The 22733-nt window shown below is 42.7% G+C and overlaps 1 protein-coding gene across 3 annotated transcripts in view; it reads right to left on the bottom strand.

The window, feature by feature from the left end:
• nedd4l (NEDD4 like E3 ubiquitin protein ligase) overlaps window positions 1-22733 on the bottom strand; it is a 457701-nt gene that overhangs the window by 274222 nt on the left and 160746 nt on the right. For 2 of the 3 annotated variants that reach the window (XM_072252251.1, XM_072252258.1), the window contains exons 3-4: window positions 15043-15124; window positions 7958-7996 (exon numbers count right to left, since the gene is read on the bottom strand). In XM_072252251.1, the coding sequence (XP_072108352.1) occupies window positions 7958-7996; window positions 15043-15124 (121 nt within the window). Of the gene's footprint in view, window positions 1-7957; window positions 7997-15042; window positions 15125-22733 lie in introns of those variants that run through there. The other variant, XM_072252254.1, reaches the window with a different exon arrangement.

Here is a 22733-nt window from a genome sequence, read left to right as displayed (position 1 = left end):
GTCATCCAATTTATGATGGGTTTCACCAATGTAGAGGAGGCCTCATCAGCAGCACCATACACAACAGATGACCCACGCAAATCCACCACTGAAGTGTTGCCTCACCTGGAAGGGCTATTTGAGGCCCTTTATGGACGTGAGGGAGGAGGTGAATGGGCAGGGGTAGCACTTTCGCCACATGCAGGGATAAGTGCCGAGAGGGAAACTGGTGGGGAGGGATGAACGGACAAGGGAATCATGGAGGGAGCGACAGCTCTGATGTCCTGAAAGGAAAAGTACCATCTGGGAACAGATGTGGCGGAGATGAAGGAATTGAGAAAAGAGGATAGCACTTTTTTTTTTACAGGGGACGGATGGGAAGAGGTATAATCAAGATAGTTGTGGGAATTAGAAGGCTCGAGAGATGGAGACAGAGAGATTGAGAAGGGGGAGGGAGGCGTCAGAGATGGACAAACTGAATTTAATGGCAGGGTGAAGGTTAAAGGCAAAGTTGATGAAATTGATGAGCTCAGAATGGGTACATGAAGCTGCACCAATGCAGTCGTCAATGTAGCAGAGGAAGAGTTGGGATCATTACAGGGGAAGGCATGGAACATGAACTGTTCTACATAGCCAATGAAAAGGCATATCTGGGGCCCATGTGGGTGCCCAGGCTACTCCTTGAGTCTGGAGAAAGTGGGAGGAGCCAAAGGAAAAATTGTTCAGGGTGAGGACCAGTTCTGCAAGACAGACGGTGGTGATGATGGAAGGGAACTGGATGGTTCTTTTATGGAGAAAGAAACAGAGAGCTTTAAGGCCTTCTTGGTGGAGTATAGAGGAATATTGGGACTGAAAACCCATGGTGAAAATGAGGCGATCAGGACCAGGGAATTGAAAGTTACTGAGGAGATCGAGAGCATGAGAAGTGTCGCAGGTATAGGTGGGAAGAGAGTGAACCAGGGGAGGTAGAATGGAATCAAGGTACAAGGACAACAGTTCAATGGGGCAGGAGCAGGCAGAGACAATGCCTGTCCACCGACAGGTTTGTGGAGCTTGGGTAGGTGGTAGAAGTGAGCAGTGCGGGGTAAGGGAACCATTAGATTGGTGGCAGTGAATGGGCGTTCTCCAGAGTTGATGAGGTCACTGATGGTGTCGGAGACAGTTTTCTGATGGTCTGGAGTGAGGCCTCTTCGAGGGGTAGGTATGAGAGCTGCCCCTTGGCCTCAGCAAGGTAGAGGTCAGTCCGCCAGACAATTAAGCACCCACTTTGTATGCTGTTTTGATGTTAAGGTTTGGATTGGTACGGATAGAGTTAAGGGCAATGCATTCAGAGGGGGTAAGGTTTGAGGAGGAGAGGGGTGTGATTGACAAGGTGTTTGATGTTTCATTGGCAATTTGAGAAGAAAAGATCCAGAGTGGGGTGTCCAGGAAGAGGAGGAGGGTTGGAGATGGGAGAAGTAGTTTTCACTGCATGTATCTTGTCAGTATTATCAACTAAACAGCTGACTTTCTGCTACCCACTTATCCACCTCCCTGTTTCCTTTGTTCATCTCCCCTTTATTAACCTGCCTTAACCGTATCCATGCTCCTTTAACCCATCGAATTTAATTCATTTGATTTTTACTACAAGTTACACCAATTAATTTTTCAACATGTATACTTATTAAAAATTAATTTAATACATTTCCTGAACTTTTAGCTTACAATTCTGATAAGTCTAGAATTTCAACATATGTATTTACTGATACACTGCATGCCTAACATAGTGTGGTTTTGATTTTCATTTCAGGGAATATTTTCAAAATGCAAAACTAATCCTTAACTAACATTGTTAACTAACAATGAAGGCTTGAAGCATATAATCATATTAATCCTCAGCCATGCAAGTGGAATTTGTAAATTAATGCATAGCGCATAACCCCCACCATCCAGGTCATGCTCTCTTCTCACTACTGCAACCAGAAGAAATAAGTGAAGCTGTAGCAAAGTCAGTCATATTTCGCAAGAGGTGTGATGCATTTTTCGTAGCTTTGGTTTCCATGGTCTGCTTCAAAGATGACTTGCCACCAACAAAAGAAGTAGTTGGTGATCTGCTGTCTCTGCTAGTTATTCAAAAGTCGGGGCAATCCAATGACTCACAGAAAGATCAGTACTTTACCAGTACTCTTTCACCATTTGATGAAGCAGTTGATCGAAATCCTGTTGTTCGTTCCATTGGTCTTAAGCTGTTGTTAAAGTACAGTTTTGCTGATATTAAGGACTACCTGCAGTGCTGTCTGTCTGAATTTCAAAAAACAAATCTTGGTCAAGAAAATGAGACTGAACTCTGTGCACTGTTTCTGAATTGTTTGAAGGATTCTATGTATGAAAAATCCCAGTTGTGCACAGTGGAAGAAAAGATTGCTTACCTGGCTCAAGAGGGAGAATTCCTTCAGATGCACATTCAGCCCAAGTGTAAAAATACAACAATAGAAACCTTACAGTTTGTTGCCACAACTCACCTCTGTTTTGATGCTGTTTCCCAACTTCTTTGTGCAAAACAAGACACATTGGCTGAGGATTCAAAATATGTACGTGCAAAAGAAACTTCAATGCAAAGGATTAAGTGTATGATTCTCAATGGAGGAAATGATTGGTTCAAGATTTACCTTGTGCGAAAGCTGTTCTGTTTGAATGGAATTGATTTTGTCCAAGGCTTTTAAGGGCTGACCAATTTTCACGGAGCTTTCACAAGGAAATTGTTCAGGAGAAGACGGAGATGCTGGTCTTTTCAGAGACTTAAGCTTATTGAGAGTTCGCAGATCTTCCATTATCTGTTCATCTGTTAACAAGTAATTTAACTGTGCAGCTGCAGGTTTTCGTCTTTTGTCTGTAATTGGAACAGGGTCATTAGGTCTGCTCCTTAGTTTCCTAGTCACTATTGGCTTTACCTCCATAGAATCTCCTGTGAGTTCCATTGTTAGCCTCTCATTCTCAATCATCTTTTTCTTTTCTTCTAACTCAATCTTTTTATCTTCAAATTCCTTCACTGCTGCTTTCTTCTCTTTAATATAATTCCTTTCCACTTGTTCTGTCCCCAGTTGCAGAAAAAGCTCTGCATTTCATATTCTTTCCTTGTATTGTTGACCTAGTTTCTTCATCCTTTCTTGATACTCCAGCAAAGTGTCTTCCTGTAACTGCTGTAGCTGTCTTTTCAGAGATGTCAATTTCTCCTGGTACACCTGCTCTTTTACTTCCAGGTAGTCTTCATCATCCTGCTTATTGGCAATATCTATCTCACTTGCATCCTCTGTACCTTCATCCGAGTCGTGGCCATGGATACTGCGTTCATCCTCATCGTCGACGCTGTCTAGCTCCTCCTCGTCGTTGTAATAGTCGACAATGGGTGAGAGGAGAGCTGCGGACATCTTCCCCGCCAAGCTGCCCTCCTTTGTTGACACATCTAGTGCCTTGATGGTGTGCCAATCCAACTGGATTTTCCTGAGCCATTCCCGTCTCAGCAACCGTGGTCCTCCATTTTTCAGTACATAAAGGTTCAGCTGCTGTGTTTTATCTCCGTAGGTCACTGTCACTTTAATTTTGCCTTCAGGACACACTTTCTGCCCTGTGTAAGCTTTTAAGTAGGAGTTTCGTTCATTTCAGAGGTATGTGCACAGAGATCACTGTTAAAGCTGAGCCTGTGTCCAACTCCATTTTCAGTCTCACGCCTGCCACTTGTGGAGTGATCCATATTACTCTTCGATCATCTGTCTCTTTCACGCTGTGAAGTTGCAGACAAGACTATCCACTCTTGTCTGAGTCGTTTTCATCAGAATTGCTTTCTTTCATTTTGTACACATTGTTGTATTTTCCTTTCTGGGGTTTCTCGTTCCTTTGTATTTTGTCCTTTTTCTGCTGTTTACTGGCTTTGCATACTCTGCCAATGTGGCCCTGTTTGCCACAGTTTCTGCATTCTTTATCTTTAAACCAACAATCAATAGGGTAATGTGACCTTTTCCCACAATGGTAACATTTCTTTCCTTCATTTCTGTTCAGTGACATTTTCTTTGTGGCATATTCCAGAGATTTTTGTTGCATCTCGAAAGCACCTCGTGCGGCTGTTTCTAATGATATTGCAATGTTCAGCGCCTTCCCTAAGGTAATATCTTTTTCACACAGGAGCTTCTTTTGTGTCGTTTCACAGTGCATGCCACACACTAACCTATCCCTCAATGCGTCCGATAGACCAGCTCCAAATTGACCAATGTTCTGATAATTTGCGCAATTTAGCACAATATTCAGAAATGCTGTCATTTTTGCTCTGATTCCGTTTATGGAATTTAAATCTTTCAGCAATGACCAGTGGTTTGGGGTTTAAGTGCTGCTGGAGGGTGTCTTACTATTTGCTTGAACGTTTTGTCAGCTGGCTTTTCAGGAGTTAACAAGCTCTGTAGCAGGCCGTATGTTTTTGCTCCCGTAATACTAAGTAGACACTGGCTTTCTTTTCACCATTAACATCGTTTGCATCACAATATAAATCCACTCTTTCCATGTAAGGCTACGTCCACACTAGACCGGATAAATCAGTAACCGAAGCTTTTTCTCTTCATTTTGACCCTCCATCCACACTGAAATGGCATTTTCCTCCCCGGAAAACACAGCTTTTCTAAAACGCTCTCCAGAGTGTTTAAATCTGAAAACGCCAGTTGGGCGTTGTAGTGTGAACAGGGTAACCGGAGGTTTTAAAAAACTGTCGTCCCTTTCATCGGTGAAGGGACTATGGCTATAGGAAATGTTTCCAGGGTGACCCCTCTGTGGGAGTGGGGAAGATGTTGGTGGGGCCACCCCGGGGTCTGTGTGTCTGTATGTGTAGCTATTGTAGTGGCTGTGAGGCTGGTATTGTGGTGGTGAAAAGTACTGGGGGGGGGGGGGAGCCATCATTGCAAATCCCTCTGCAACAGAGTTAGTCAGTTTTTCAATGTTCGTCATCAGCCAGGTCATACTGTCCGTGAACTCCCTGTCGGTTGCTTCCGTACGCTCCAGTATTTGTTTTTTCAGTTTTAAGTCCTCCTGCGCAAGAGCCAACAGCTGTCCGTCGTTTGGCAATTTCTTTTTAAGTTTTCCTAGTCTGTAACTAGACAAACGCACACCAAGTATACTGTTTCCTCTTCGCTTGTTTTCTGTAGATGTGTCCTGCACATGCCCAGTAGGAGGAGATTCGCCCAAATACCCGTTTTAATGAGGACGGAGGAATATTCAAAAACGCCTGGTGTGGACGCCTATTGTTTTTACGCGAAACCGGCGTTTTCAAAATTATCCAGTTTAGTGTGGACGTAGCCTAAGTTGCCCAGTCTTCAATGCCACAATCAAATGCTGTAATGGTTCCAATCAACGCCATCCTTGTTATGTTAATTTAGTTCCGTCCCTTGTCTTTTTTTTTGACTCACGTGACCTTTTTGCTAGCGCCACAAGCGCACTCCATCTAGATGTGTGTGTCGCTCCTTTTTATCTCCCTTCTGAGGCAGTCAGACCTTCAGCCCCTGGGGTCAGCGCCGGCTGTGGTCTTGGCTGGACGTTCTGCGGCTCCGACTGTGTCTCTTGGTTTCCCGACCCCGGCTGTGCTCCTTCCTCCTTTCAGACTCGCGGCCTCCTTCTCTCGCTCCTTGTCTTGTTCCTTGCACTCTTCTTCCGAGTGTCGTTATCAATTAAAACATGGCCTTCCGATATGATGTAGGTTCATTAACCTCGTCGCCAATTTGTTGTGTATGTGGCCAGGTTACACAACAAAGCTATAAATAAAAACGCTGGAGACGGGAGCTAAGTTAACAGGTTCTTTACTGACTGGAACTGAACTGAACACACATGTACAGATCAATAACATGCCTAATAGCGCATGCAACGATGTGTCCCTACAACATAAAGTAGTCCCATATTATACAGTAGCTATACAGTACAATGAAGAAGGTACAGGAGCCTCAGGGCTCACACCACCAGGTTCAGGAACAGTTATTATGCCTCAACCATCAGGCTGTTGATCCACAGGGGATAACTTCACTCAACTTCACTTGCCCCAACACTGAAATGCTCTCACAGCCTGTGGACTCACTTTCAAGGACTCTTCATAATCATGTTCTCAATATTTATTGTTTATTTATTTTTTATTATTATTATTATTTCTTTCTTTCTGCACAGTTTTATTGTCTTTTGCACAATGGTTGAATGCCTAGTTGGTACGATCTTTCATTGACTTAATAATGGTTATTATTCCATTATGAATTTACTGAGCATGCTTACAAGAAAATGAATTTCAGGGTTGCATACGGTGACATCTATGTATTTGATAATAAATTTACTGTGAACGATGTTACTGGGAGAATTGGTGCTAAAACTACCCGACAAATTTCAGGAAGAGCTCAAACTCCATCTTCTATGACTAATTGACCCAGTAGAAGGGCAATGAGGAGATACTGAAACATCAATCGTACTGAAGGCTGAGGTCAGAACATCAGGAATTAGAAAGAGTCAAACATGGGACCATCAGCTTGTGATCACTCTGAAACATTCTACTATCATCTAATATTTAATCAAGTCCATTCAAACTTGTCACTGTGTGTTTTCAAATTGCTCAACAAAATGCTGCCATTGTAACAATAACAGAGCATAACTTCTAAACTAAGACCATAAGACATAGGAGCAGAATTGGGCCATTCAGCCCATCAAGACTGCTCTGCCATTCTATCATGGCTGATTTATTATCCCTCTCAATCCCATTCTTCTGTCTTGTCCTTGTAACATTTGATACCCTTATTCATCAAGAACTTATCAACCTCTGCTTTAAATATTCCAAATGACTTGGCCTCCACAGCTGCCTTGTACAATAAATTCCACAGATTTACCACCCCCAGTTAAAGAAATAACTCCTCCTGTTCTAAAGGAATGTCCTCGTATTCTGAAGCTGTGCCCTCGGGTCCTAGACCACCCCCTCGGTAGTTAAAGAATGTGTATTGTGTTTAGTTCTGTTCGCCTTATTATAGGAAGGAAGGGAAAGCTTGTGTAGAGGAGATTTATTAGGATGCTGCCTGTCCTATAGGGGTGTCTACATGGATGGGTACAAGGTAATAAGAGGCACTGATCGAGTGGACAGTCAAAGACTTAATCCCAAAGTGGAAATGGCTAATACAAGGGTGGATAACTTTAAGGTATTGTGAGTAACATATAGGGGTAATGCCAGAGGCAGGGGCTTTGTTTACAGAGCACCCTGCCAGGGTTGATGAAGGAAAATACATTAGGGACATTTAAGAAAATCTTAAATAGGCACATGGATGAAAGAAAAATGGGAGGGAAGGATTGGGTTTATCTTTGAGTAGGTTAAAGGGTCAGCACAACATCATGGGTGAAGGGCCTGTACAATACTGTATTATTCTATGTTCAAAGTTGACACTTTATTGATTTTACTCATCGTGAAATATGCTTTATCTATTATAATATGGACACTGATGCAAAGATAAAACTTTTTTTAATGCAAAGAATAATCTTTCATCATCCTGATGAGGGGTTTTGGCCGGAAACGACAACTCTTTATTCCTGTCCATTGATGCTACCTGACCTGCTGAGTTCTTCCAGCATTTTACTTGTGTTACTGTAGAGATCAGTATCCATTTCCTGGACATAATCACTGGGATTTCATATAACCAAGTTGCCTGGAATGAGAAGTTCCTTTTCCAAAGGATATTAGTGATATACATAGTATAGGATATATAGGATATTAGTAGTCATAGTCATACTTTACTGACCCCTGTAACGAAATCCAATTTCCCTCGGGATCAATAAAGAATGACTATGACTACTATATTTGAATTTTTGCAAGTAAATTCACTTTGCCTGTGTCATTAACCTTTATGTTTATAATTTGAGAACTACAATGTAACCACTATAGTAATGTCAAACGACTGAGTCAGTCATATATATAATTTCACTCAGGTGCTTAATTATCACTTACCCTGAAAAGAAATTCTTCGTTCCATTTTGGATTCAATGACTGCAAAAAAAAAAAAATCAAGACTAAGTTTTACTTTTGCAATTGAAGAAAGACACATTCAGGTGGCAACATAGCCAGAACAGGCAACCTTTAAAACACAGCTATCTGCAGAATAAATTATTTAAGCTAACCAACTAACTGCAGTCATCAAAAAGCAAACTTCCACTTGACATAGGCATTGAGCTTTCCTCCCACTTCCCCCACCCCCACAAACAGAGGTACCCCCCCACCATCCCCATGATAGCCAATGCCATTGTTTAACATGCGGTCTTGAAATGGTAATCAAAAATAAATGGACAGGTGATAGTATTTTTCAGAAAAGATGACAGTGATTTCAGAATGGCAATAGGAGAAAACAAAGACCAAATATGATAATAGATGCATCCTTCCATTTAATATGACATACAAAATATTTTAAAAATTCTTTGAGTCCTGACGAAGGGTCTCGGCCCGAAACGTCGACTGTACCTCTTCCTACAGATGCTGCCTGGCCTGCATTTTTTTGTGTGCGTTGCTTGAAATTCCAGCATCCGCAGATTTCTTCATGTTTGCATATTTATAACCATAATTCTTTCCTCCATAGAGAGAGTTAAGTGTGCCAGGTTCCTGGGAATTCACATCATGGATGATGTCACCTAGTCTCTTAATATCACCTCCCTGAACAAGAAGGCACAGAAGTGCCTCCACTTCCTAAGAAGATTGAGGCAAGCAAAGCTTCCCTCACCCCCATCTTAACTGCGTTTTACAGGAGTACCACTGAGAGCATCCTGACAAGTTGCATCTCCATCTGGTCCGGGAGCATTTGAGCACCGGACCAGAAGTCCCTCAGAGAGGATCATAGGGATTTCTCTATAATCTGTCAGGGACATTTATCAGGACTGCTGCATATGCTCAGCCCTTAGCGTTATTAAAGATCCCACCCATCCATCCAGTATCCTCATTGACTTTCTACCATCAGACAGGAGACTATGATACATTAAAAACAAGAATGGTCAGAATAGAAAACAGTTTCTTCTCCCAGGCCAATAGGCTTCTGAACTCCCTGTTGCATCATATTCAAACTGCCACTAGTTAATCTGTTCCAGTACAACATATAATATTAATGCATTTTAGTTTTTTATTTATGTGTGATTCATCTACAGATTTTATCCTTCCCCTCATATGTCATCGTGTGTTATGTACATTATGTGTATTATTGTGTTTTTACACCTCGGTTTGGAGAAACGTTGTTTTGCTTCTACAAATCCATTTCCAGAAAAGTTGGGATATTTTCCAAAATGCAATAAAAACAAAAATCTGTGATATGTTAATTCACGTGAACCTTTATTTAACTGACAAAAGGACAAAGAAAAGATTTTCAGTAGTTTTACTGACCAAGTTAATTGTATTCAGTAATCATACACAAATTTAGAATTTGATGGCTGCAACACACTCCACAAAAGTTGGGACAGAGGCATGTTTACCATTGTGTTACATCACCTTTCCTTTTAATAACACTTTTTAATCGTTTTGGAACTGAGGATACTAATTGTAGTAGATTTGCAATTGGAAATTTTGTCCATTCTTGCTTGATATAAGACTTCAGCTCTTCAACAGTCTGTGGTCTCCATTGTCTGATTCTCCTCTTCATGATGCGCCATACATTTTCAATAGGAGATAGATCTGGACTGGCAGCAGGCCAGTCAAGCACACGCACTCTGTGTCTACAAAGCCACTTGTAGCCCATGCAGAATGTGGTCTGGCATTGTCCTGCTGAAATAAGCATGGACGTCCCAGGAAGAGACGTCACCTTGATGGCAACATATGTCTCTCTAAAATCCTAATATACTCCTCAGAGTCAATGGTACCTTCACATACATGCAACTCACCCATGCCGTGGGCACTGATGCACCCCCATACCACCACAGATGCTGGCTTTTGCACCTTTCGCTGATAACAATTTGGATAGTCATTTTCATCTTTGGCACGGAGAACTCAATGCCCGTTTTCTCCGAAAACTAGCTGAAATGTGGACTCATCTGACCACAGCACATGGTTCCACAGTCTTTCGGTCCATCTGAGATGAGCTCGGGCCCAGAGAATTCGCCAGCGTTTCTGCATAGAGTTGATGTATGGCTTCCTCCTTGCGTAATACAGTTTCAAGTTGCATTTCTGGATGCAGCGACGGACTGTGTTGAGTGACAATGGTTTTCCGAAGTACTCCGGATCTTGCGCTGAGAAATGTTCCTTTTGAACTGACTAACAATTCTCTCACGAATTTTGGCACAAAAGGGTGAGCCACGACCCATCCTTGCTTGCAAAGACTGAGCCTTTTATACCCAGTCATGATACCTCACCTGCTACCAATTAGCCTGCTTAATGTGGAGTTTTCCAAACCGGTGTTACTTGAATATTCTGTGCACTTTTCAGTCTTATTTTAATTCTGTCCCAAATTTTGTTGAGTGTGTTGCAGCCATCAAATTCTAAATTTACAAAATACAATTAAGTTGGTCAGTAAAACTATTGAAAATCTTTTCTTTGCACTTTTGTCAGTTAAATAAAGGTTCACGTGAATTAACATATCACAGATTTTTGTTTTTATTGCATTTTGGAAAATATCCCAACTTTTCTGGAAATGGGGTTTGTATATACATTATAAATATGTATATAGTTAAATGACAATAAACTTGACTTGATTAACCAGCTATTCAACCTGATTTGAACAAAAACCGAAATTCATGCAGCCAGTTGATTGTAATGACTTCAGCAGTTGTAGTTCAAATGACACTCATTATCAAGTTCTCATTCAACAGGGCTCAACTGTGCAAGTGGCTGGTTTAAGATCAAACAAGCCCATAATATGTAAACCCAGCCTGCCACACTTGAGGAAGTGCAGAAAGCGGAAAGAAGCAGAGCAACAGGTGGTGGTGGGTGGAGGGGGGAGGAACAAGGATGAAGAAGATGCAGGGGAAGCAGTTCAGCCCAGTCCAACACAGGCAAAAGCCTCTCCACCACTGAGCACATCTACAAGGAGCGTTGCCACAAGAAAGCAGCAGCCATCATCAAGGACCCCCTACCATCCTGGCCATGGCCTCTTCTCATTGCTGGCATTGGGAAGAAGGTACAGGAGCCTCTGGCCCCCCACCACCAGGTTCAGGTTATTACCCCTCAACAATCAGGCTCCTGAGCCAGTGTTCACTCACCTCAACACTGAACTGATAGCACCAACCTATGGTCACATTTCAAGGTCTCCACACATCATGTTCTCAATATTTAATTAATTGATTTACTTATTATTAGTTTTTTTGTATTTATATAGTTTGTCTTCATTTGTAAATTGGTAGTCTGTCAGTCTTTGTGTGCAGTTTTTCATTGATTCTATTCTATTTCTTTGTTTGACTCTGAATGCCCACAAGAAAATGCATCTCAGGGTAGTATATAGTGGCATATACGGTGACCTTGAGTCTAGGACTAGAGTTTACTGGAGTAGAAGGACATTACTTTAGTAACAGAGATGAGATGGAATTACTTTAGGCAGAGGGTGGTGAATCTGTGGATTTCATTGCCATAGTCGGCTCTGGAGACCAGGCCAATGAATGGGTAAATTTAAAGCAGAGGTTGATAGGTTTTTCATTAGTAGGAGTTTCGAAGGTTATGGGGAGAAGGCAGGAGAATGGGACTGAGATGGAAAATAAATCAGCCATGATGGAACAGCAGAGCAGACTTGATGGGCCAAATGGCCAGTTCTGCTCCTGCATCTTATGCTCTAATTTCCTTACCAACCTGTAGTTACCTGGCTTATTTATGCTGCCCTTCTTAGATAAAAGAACAATACAGGTGCACATTTCTTTATCCAAAATTCTGAAATCCAGAAAGCTCCGAAAACCGAAGTTTTTTTCGCCAACAGCTGGCATCACTCAGGTGTGACATGGCAGCACTAGCAGAGGCTGCCAGGCGTCAGTTGTGGCTCAGCGCTCGTACTGGTTACACGTGCATTTGCTGTTCGCTGATATTTTGTGTTCACTGTTGACTTTGTGTTTAATTTCACTGTGAAAATGTGAAAAAAAGCTGCAGATACCCCTACGGGTAACAATGAGAAAAAGAGAGGGAAGTGTATTGATAATGATTCTGCGTTATCATTATCAATATCGTAGAAAGTGGAGTTATTGCAGAAGCTTGATTGTGGTGTGTCTGTGTGGCGTCTTACTGAAGAAAACAGAGTCGGAACTACCACTGTATATGATTTAAATAAACAGAAAGACAAGTTACTGAAGTTTTATAGTGACAGTGACGTTCTACATTTATTCCAGTAAGTCATTTACCATGTGTTTGATTCGTTTCGTTTGAAGCTGTACATTTTCATGTTTTATTAAATGTTTTTATTGGAAATAAATTCTTTTCTTGTCATTATTCCCTAAACAATACAGTATAACAACTATTTAAATAGCATTTACATTGTATTAGGTATTATAAGTAATCTAGAGATGATTTAAAGTATACAGGAGGATGCGCCTAGGTTTGGTGTGCCACTGGGTCCTAAAGTCTACTGCACAGATGACAGATTAAATAAGGGACTTGAGCATAATTGTTTTTTGTATCGGGGGGAGGGGTCTGAAATCCTAAAAATTCTGCATTCCGAAATGCAACTGGCCCCAAGGATTTCAGATAAGGGATTGTGGACCTATACTAGCTATCCTTCTGCCTCCTCAATGCTTGGGATTTATCCACCCTCATGCATTCATAATATATAACACCTCCGATTCAGATTCATGCACTTACCACATGTACACTGAACTATACAGTGAAAAGTGCCATCTGCATTAACAACCAACACAACCAAGGATGTGCCGGGGGCAGCCCGCAAATGTTGCCTCACATTCCAATGCCAACATAGCATCCTACAACGCTCAGCAGAACAACCCAGAACAGAGCAAAAGAGAACACAGCAAGCAACAAAACAACAACAGCAAAGCAAGCCCTCTTCCTCAAAGTACAAAAGTACAAAATTCATTTCTTACCGAAGTACGTATGCATTATTCAACCTTGAGGTTCATCTCATTACAGGCAGCCACAAAACAAAGAAATCCAATAGACCCCTTTATAAAAAGACTGTCAAATACCCAATGTGCAGAAAGAAAATCATGCAAACAATAAAAGTAAGCAAATAACATCCAGACACAAACAAGAGAAAATCTGCAGATGCTGGAAATCCAAGCAACACACACAAAATGGTGGAGGAACTCAACAGGCTAGGCAGCATCTATGGAAAAGAGTTAACATTCGACGTTTCGGGCCGAGACCCTTCAGCAGAATTGGAGAAAAAAAAGATGAGGAGTAGATTTAAAAGGTGGGGGAGGGGAGTGAGAAACACTGAGTGATAGGTGAAACCACGAAGGGGAGGAATGAAGTAGAGAGCTGGGAAATTGATTGGAGAAAGAGATACAGGGCTCAAGAAGGGGGAGCCTATTAGGAGATGACAGAAGGCCATGGAAGAAAGAAAAGGGGGGAGGAGCACTGGGGGGGGTGCGATAGGCAGGCAAGGAAATGGGCAAGAGAATGGTGGGGGGGGGGGGGAGGGAGGGAGCATTACCAGAAGTTCATGCCATCAGGTTAGAAGCTACCCAGACGGAATATAAGGTGTCGTTCCTCCACTCTGAGTGTGTCTTCATCGCAACAGTAGAGTAGGCCATGTATTGACAGATCAGAATGGGAATGGGAAATGGAATTAAAATGGTGGCCACTGGGAGATCCTGCTTCATCTGGCAGATGGAGCCAACTGAAGTTCATGAAAATACAACGGTGCAGTATACAATAGAAATAAAAATCTATAATTTACAAAAAGTAAATAAATAGCACAATCAGTAAGACAAAGGAGATGGGGATGGACTTCAGGAAGACCAAGCCTGCATTGCTCCCTGTTACTATTAATGTTGAGGACTACTTGGAGAATGGACTTGAGTGGAGCACCAACACAAATGCTGTGTACAAGAAGGGCCAGAGTCACCTCTATTTCGTGAGGAGACTGAGGTTTTTGGAGTATGCAAGCCTCTCCTTCACATGTTCTACCAGTCTGTTGTCACCAGTCCAATCTTCTACACTGTGCTGTGCTGAGGCAATGGCATCAACACTGGTGATGCCAACAGGCTCAATAAACTGATTAGAAAGACTGGCTCTGTTATAGGAGCCAAACTGGACACACTGGAGGCTGTGGTAGAACAAAGGACCCTCCAGAAAATCCTGGCAACTCTGGACAGTGTTTCTCACCCTCTGCATGTCACCTTGGCTGAACAGAGGAGTACCTTCAGTAATAGACTAAGACAACTGCACTGCTCCAAAGAGCGCTATATGAGGTCATTCTTACCCTTGGCCATTAGGCTCTATAATGAACGAACCTATAGCTGGGGATGTGACGACCCTCTCCTGTTAAACTGTTATTAACCTCTGTTTAAACTCTGCTCAGCTCTTTTATCACGCCCTGCTATCATGGACACCCTGTGCAATACTACCATCACTTCCTATCTGGATAGTGTGAATGTGCTACCATTACCGTATACTACCACTGTAATTCTTACACTACCATCTTACCAGTATGAACTTGGAAATCTTATAAATCATTTTTTTCTTAATTCTCTTCTAATATTTGTATATCTGTTCACTTGTAATGCTACTGTAACACTGTAATTTCCTTTGGGATCAATAGAGTATCTATCTATCTATCAAATAAAAGAAGGAATAATCAGGTAATGTTTACTGTCTGTTCAGAGGAGAAGCTGTTCTAAAACATCGAGTGAGTAACTTCAGGCTCCTGAACTTCCTTCCTGATGGTAGTACTGAGAAGAGAGCATGTCTCAGACGGTGAGGGTCCTTAATGATGGATGGTGCCTTCCTGAGGCAGTGATTCTTGAAATGTCCTTAATGGTGAGGAGGGCTGTGCCCGTGGTGGAAATGACTGAGTCTACAGCCCTCTGCACCCACTTTTATCAATTTCAATAAAATTAAAAAGAACAAATTGTAAATCTTAACAACCCTGTGGATTGTTGCAAGAAAAATACATCCCTGAAACCTACCTTCTTGATTGTTTTTGTCTGAATCAAAGCAAGTTCTCGATTCTCATCGGCCACATACAATGACAATTTCACATACGGATCACTAAATAAAAAGAAAGAATAAAAATGTTAAAATTAACTTTACATTCAGTTCTGTGTGGCAATCAGTCCCTAATCAGCAGATAATTGGGCTCACAATGCTGTTCCTACGCCGCTGTTCTCAACAACACAGTACATTGGGCTCGCCATTCTAAACTTGCATTGGAGCTGCAAGCCCAAACTTTGGAGAGCAGGAGAAAGAGAAGGAGGAGTGGACAACCTCTCATTCTCTGGGATGTTCTCAAATTTCAATGCTTCGGCAACATCAGTAATATTATCACACAGATTATAAACTGATTGTGAAGTTACTTGGAATGGATAACTTCAATCAGCGCTACTCTGAACTGATTCGACAACCTATAGACTCACTTTCAAGAAGTTGTTACAACTTATGTTCTCAGTATTGTATACATTTGCAGTTTGATTTTCTGATTGGCTGTTTATCAGTCTGTTTTGTGTATAGCTTTCCATAAAATTCTATTGTTTTTATTTTGCCTGTAATCGTGCAATAAAATGAATCTGAAGGTAGTATCTGGTAACACATACTTTCTGCACTTTGGTAATAAATTTACTTTGAACTTTGAAACAAGGTTTTAGAATTAATCCTGATGACACAACTTGAGCAGCAGGGGGTGCTCTTTATAAGCTACTTCAGTCTTTACTCATGCAAAAAGTAAATAATCAGAATTATTATCAGGTTTCATATCACTGGCATATGTCATGAAATATATTGTTTTGCAGCAGTAGCTCATTGCAATACATGATCAAAAATTATAAATGACAATAGATAAATAAACAATATATACATATACACACACACATTATATATAGTTGTGCTAAAAGAGAACAAGAAAAGAAATAAAATAGTGAAAATAATGTTCCTGAGTTCATTGTCCATTCAGAAATCTGATGGTGGAGGAGGAGAAGCTGTTCCTGAATCACAGACACCAGAGGTACAGCAGATGATGGAAATTGAGAGCAGTACACCCAAAATTTTTTATAGATGCACCGTAGAAAGCATTCTTCTAGGGTGCATCACAACCTGGTACAGAAGTTGTCCTGTCCAAGACCAGAAGAAGCTGCAGAAGATCGTGAACACAGCCCAGCACATCACACGAACCAATCTTCCGTCCTTGGACTCACTTTACACCGCACGCTGTCGGAGCAGTGCTGCCAGGATAATCAAGGACATGACCCACCCAGCCACTTTTTGTCCCTCTTCCCTCCAGGAGAAGGCTCAGGAGCTTAAGGACTCGTACGGTCAGGTTTGGGAACAGCTTCTTTCCAACTGTGATAAGACTGCTGAACGGATCCTGACCCAGATCTGGGCCGTACCCTCCAAATATCCGGACCTGCCTCTCGGGTTTTTTTGCACTGCCTTACTTTCCCTTTTCTATTTATGATTTATAATTTAAATTTTTAATATTTATTATCGATTTGTACTCCAGGAAGCGCAAAGCGCAGAATCAAATATCACTGTGATGATTGTACACTCTAGTATCAATTGTTTGGCGACAATACAGTATAAAGTATAAAATGCTGGAGGAGTTCAGCAGGTCAGGCAGCATCTATGGATGGGAATGAACAGTCAGTGTTTCAGGCCGGGACCCTTCATCAGGACTGATGAATCACTGAGTGTGTGTTTTCAGGCTCCTGTACCTTCCCCCTGATGGTACAATAAGAGGGTGGGCCCTGGGGGAGGGGGGTCCTTAATAATAGATTTTACAACAGCATCTGCAGATTATTTTGTGTGTAACAGATACCGCCTCTTTGGACCTATGCCTCAAAAAGCTTTTATAAGCAAACTCAACATAGCCTCAGATTCAGGTTTGTTTGTCACGTGTGTCCTCTAAGCATACAGTAAAATATGTCACTTGCTTTAACAACCAACACACCTGAGGATGTGCAAGTGTCGCCACACATTCTGCTGCCAGACTGAAGGGGGAGAACAGGCTGGGTATCTAGACCTCAGCTTCTAGAGCAATGCTTGAGACGCACTCGATCAGATTCTCCTGAGGTGCTTTGCAAACAGCAGAGGGACTTTGGAAAACAGATGATTGCCAAAAGTTCAGATTCTAATATTCTTATAACTACACAGTGTATTGTAACACACACAAAATGCTGGAGGGACTCGGCCACGCAGGCAGCATCTATGCAGGAAATAACCAGTCAAAGTTCTGGGCCAAGTTCTGATGCAGCGTCCTGGCTCATATCTTTGACTGTTTATTTCCCTCCATAGGTGCTGCCTGACCTGCCGAATTCCTCCGGCATTTTCTGTGTGTTCTTCAAGAGTTCCAGCGTCGGCAGAATGTGTGTCAATGGACAGTCACTTTTGATGACGATCATTAAGGTTTGGTACTGATCCTCTTTTCTTGCAGACATGGTACAAGTCAGACATAACATGGTGTGGGTGTCAGCTGTTGTACATACTTTAAGCTGTTCCATGCACTGCTGTACACAGGCACGGAGAGCTTCATTAGCAAAGAAGCCAAAAATGCAACTAAACATTGCTTAATCTGCAGTAAGCAACTCCACTACTGACCTACAACAGTGAGAAGGAAGGTCAGAGACAGTCACCGAGGACAGGGACTTGGACTCAGTCCTGATGAACATCTCTTGGGCTGCAATAATTAGCATCCAGCAAAAACAAGCATCTTTCTGTGTGGCAGATTTGACTGAAGCCAGTGGTGATTTTGCTCCCAGACTCTCACAGGCTTCCTTTTGCAGAGACACCTTCATGTCATACATGGTCAAACTTTGCCTTAATGTTAAGGGCCAGCCCTTGTGTCTCATCCTCACAATTAAAGCCTATTGTCCATAGGTTGCAAGGAGGACACACCTGAACAATTTTGCAAAACCTAAAACGGAGCGCCACAGACCTCAGTATCCATTAGGGAAGCTAAGTCTGCACCTGTGGTATTGGCAGCTGAAATCTATGAGGTTATAGACAGGGTAAAAGCAAGCAGGCTTTTTTCAGAGGATGGGCGAGACCAGAACCAGAAGTTGTAAGTTAAGGGTGAAAAGTGAAATGTTTAAGGGGAACTTGAAGGGGAACTTCTTCACTCAGGGGGTGGTGAGTTGTGTGGAACAGGCTGCCATCAGAAGTGGTGGATGTGGGTTCCGAAGACGAGCTTGGACAAGTACATGCATGGGAAGTGTGTGGAGGGCTGCAGTCCACATGCAGGTCAATGGGACTTGGCATGGACTAGATGGGCCAAGGAGCCTGTTTCTGTGATGTAGTGCCCTATGACTTTATGAAATATTCATAATACGTTTGTAGAATGCGACAGTATTTTTGCTAAATTTAACAAACTCAGAGGATACTGTTACGTACCCCGTAACTGGGTTGCCAAACCAGCAGAAATGGATCACTCAGTTGGAGTCTGGATTACTAGAACTAAGAAAGTTTTATTAAAGAAACAAGCAACACAGTAATCGAAAGGATAATAAATGCAACAGTTCAGCAATGATAAACACACATGTGTACAGAATTAAGATAACAGGATCAATCATGCTCTATCGTTGTCTAGGGGTAAATGACCAATTTCAAAGTGACACAAAGTCCAGTTCAATTTAGTTCAGTTCGCAGTAATTGTTGCCATGGCGATGGACAATGTGGGGGGAAGGAGAGAGAGAACAAGAACGAATGATCATTCAAAACGGCTTCCACACACAGACCTGCGATATTGCTCACAAGCAGCTTTCGGGCGAGTCCTTTGTGATGTCACCTGAGGTCAGCGACTGTGACCCCTCCTCCAGATGCGGCCGATCCTCTGCAGTGAACCTGGCACCCAAGCAAGGGCAGACACACACCGGGTTCCCGCTGATCGTACCTTTCCACCCTGTGCGTCTAAGGCTGATCCCGCGATCAGCCGTCCAAGAGCTTTCCACCGACTTGTGAGAGGCGCACCGCTTCCAGGGTCTCGTTACCTCGGGGTGTCGTGTGTGTCTCCTGCCTCAGCGAACCTGTCCCTTTTTATCCCCCTGCTGGGGTATCGCCTGTCCATCACTTCAAACAGTTCAGGGTTCAAAGGGGGAGCCGCTCTAGACAGCTCTCTCTCCCGTCCCTTCATTACACATCTCCAAATCGCCTGTCCATCACTTCAAACAGTTCAGGGTTCAAAGGGGGAGCCAATCTTGACAATACCCAGACTGATGGCTCCTTCATTAACATCTCCAAATGCTGCTTCATTGTGTTCCTTATCTCTCCCTCCCCTGAGGACAGGTGGCACACCAACTGCTGATGCCACTGGTGCTAGCCCAGGCCAGCAAACATCTTAATTTATGTGTATTCTCATCACAATACATACACCCTTAGAATAGATAGACTGAATCAGTGAACACTGGAGGTTTAAAAGGGATGATGTTAACAGCAGTACACAAAAGACCCCTCAGATAGGGAACAGTACTGGAGAACTGAAGGTCAGTCTGATATCCAAGCATCAAAAGGGAGACAGAACAAATTCTTAATGTGCTGCATAATAACTAGCTGAATGCCCATGGCACTAAAGATAATGGATCCCTTCGTTTCAGATGAAGCAGGGAAGCACACATTGAGGCGGAGAGAATAATAAGGAGTAGTCAGTCATTATCAAAGAAAAGTCTTGGCCCAAAGCGACTACCTATTCATTTCTATAGATGCTGCCAGGCCTGCTGAGTTCCTCCACATTTTGTGTGTGTTGGTTTGGATTTCCAGTATCTGCAGACGTTCTCGTGTTTGATCATCATCATTATGTGCAGTGTCGCATGGCATGACCAATCATGGTCTTCTATCAGTCTTTAATCTTCCTGTGGGGAACATCCCCTTCACACTGTTGTTCTTATTCCTCTCTCTATCTGTGCCCATGACTGTTCTTGCCAAATGTTACTGCAGAAGTGGCTTACCATTGCCTTCTTCTGAGCAATGTCTTTACAAGATGGGTGACCCCAGCCATTATCAATAGTCTTCAGAGATTGTCTGCCTGGTATCAGTGGTTCCATAACCAGGACTTGTGACATGCACAGGCTGCTCATACGACCATCCACTGCCTGCTCCCATGGCTTCACCTGATCCTGATCGAGGAGCTGACCAGGTGCTACACCTTGCCCAAGAGTGACTTGCAGGCTAGCAGAGGGAAGGTGCACCTTATACCTCCTTTGGTAGATATGCATCTCAAGTCAAGTCAAGTTTATTGTCATTTCGACCATAAACTGTTGGCACAGCACACAGTAAAAATGAAACAACGTCCCTCCAGGACCCTGGTGCTACATGAAACAACACAAAACTACACTAGACTATGTGAGACAGCAGAAGGCTACACTAGACTACGTAAAACAACAGAAAAACTGCACTAGACTACAGACCCGCATCCCATTACCCAGACTCGTCAGTACAGATTTGTAACAGGAGGACATGGTAACCTCAGTGATGTTTTAAGAACTAACATGAAAGGTAGTCAATGGTCAAGATGTGGCTGCAATCCATGCGGATATTCAAAGGGCCTGTGATGAGGTTTCACACAGTAATCTCATGGCTAAATTCAGAATGTGTAATCAGATGAGGAGTTGAACATCTTTTAAGCAGAAAATTGGATTTTGGAGTTGAAAACTATTTATTTACTACCATTGGAGAGGAGGTACAGAAGCCTGAAAACTCACACTCAGTGACTTAGGAGCAGCTGCTTCCCCTCTGACCCCAGTGCATCCTGGGACTGTGGTGGTCATTGACGCAAACGATGCATTTCACTGTATGTTTCAATGTCCCCACCAACTCCCGGCAAATCCTGTAAACGTAACTTTGCTAGATCAAATAACGACAGCACAAAAAGATCTTTGCTTATCTTTCCACCCGTTTATTTCTTCGAGTTCAGCCGGCGAGTGAACTTGGACCCAACATCAGGGAGAGAACCTTCCTCATCTCCCTGGCGGTTCAACAAGTTCACTGCCTGATGCCAGAATTGTCAGAAGGCCACCAATACAAAAGAACGATCAGTTTGATAACCATTCCGGTCAAGTCAATGGACTATTGATACAGAGAACAATCAGTTTGATAACTGTTCCGCCCAAGTCAATGGACTATTGATACAAAAGTACAATCAATTTGTACTTTTGAAACGGAGAAGGAACATTCAGGGTCCCAGAACTGTGCATCCCAGAGGGCACGTATTGCCCTACATTAAAGTAAGTTGATACACTTCAAGCATTCCCTTTGGTAAATGCAACTGGAAGTCAGGATCATGAATAATATGAGACTCAAAGAAAGTATCTGGTAGGAACTTCGTCACTAATGAATGTTTTGTCTAATTTCCATCAGGTACTGCTTTTTGTCAAAATCAAAAGGTGTGAAAAGCCCAAAGACATCTGACGTGGATCTGGACAAACTTTAATCATCTTGCTCCAAAGAAGGCAGCTGTGAGACATTATTCAAACACACTGCAGTCACAGACATAGTCAGTATTTAATTCATTGTTTACAGGGATCTGAGAATCCCCCATTCCCTTAAACTTTATCAATCCTAGACCATGACTATTGAAAACGGAGAAGGAATATTCAGGATCTCAGAACTGTGCATCCCAGAGAGCACGTATTGCCCTACATTAAAGTAAGTTGATACACTTCAAGCATTCCCTTTGATAAATGCAACCGGAAGTCAAGATCATGAATAATATGAGACTCAAAGAAAGTATCTGGTAGAAACTTCGTCACTAATGAGTGATAAGAAGGTAGTACTTCCCACTGCAAGGAATAACTGGGTGCTGCACGGTAGCATGGTGGTTAGTGTAATCACTTTACAGCACCAGCGTTCACCAATCAGGGCTTGATTCCCGCCGTTGTCTGGAAGGAGTTTGTACATTCTACCCATGACCGCTTGTGTTTCCTCCAGTTTCCCCCCACGTTCCAAAGATGTCCAAAGGTAAATTTAATACCAGAGTATGCATACAGTATACAACCTGAAATTCATCCTCTTCACAGACACCCTTGAAACAAAGAAACCCCACAGAATGACAGAAACATCGAATCCCTAAAGCCCCCCACTCCCTTCACACAAGCAGCAACAAAAGCATCCATCCTCCCCCCACTCATGCCAGAAGCACTGACCCCACCCCCCACAACCCTCCCAACCATGCAAGCCACAGCAGAAACCCCATAGAGCCCTTGAACCCAAGCCCATCAAAGTACAGTCCACAAACCAGCACTTCGCTATCTCAGACAGGCTCTCTCTCTCCAGTAAGAGAGAGAGGTCACTCCTGCAACAACAAGAGCGGAGACCAGCAACTCGCTGCTCCGATGTAACAATTTTCCGTGTTCCTTCTCCAAGCACCCCCCCCCCCCACCGCCGCTGTCTCAAGGACCAGCTGGCTCTCACTCTCTGCCAGAAAAGGAGTGGGGGGGATTGCTAGAGTTACAGGGGCCTTCCTCCGACAGCAGCCAGCAATTAACAAACAAAAAAAAATAAACAGTTATGGCTAAGGTGAGTGAATTGCAGGCATGGTACATTGGCGCCAGAAGCGTGGCAACACTTGCGGGCTGGTTCCAGAACAATCCTCAGACTGTGTTGGTCGTTAACGCTAAAAAATTGTTGTATTTCACTGTACGTGATTGAGGTAATTTATCCAGATACTTGTAAGGAGAAT

Source organism: Mobula birostris, chromosome 3 (genome assembly GCF_030028105.1).
Source record: "Mobula birostris isolate sMobBir1 chromosome 3, sMobBir1.hap1, whole genome shotgun sequence".
NCBI lineage: Eukaryota > Metazoa > Chordata > Chondrichthyes > Myliobatiformes > Myliobatidae > Mobula > Mobula birostris.
This window is presented reverse-complemented; position numbering and strand designations above follow the sequence as displayed.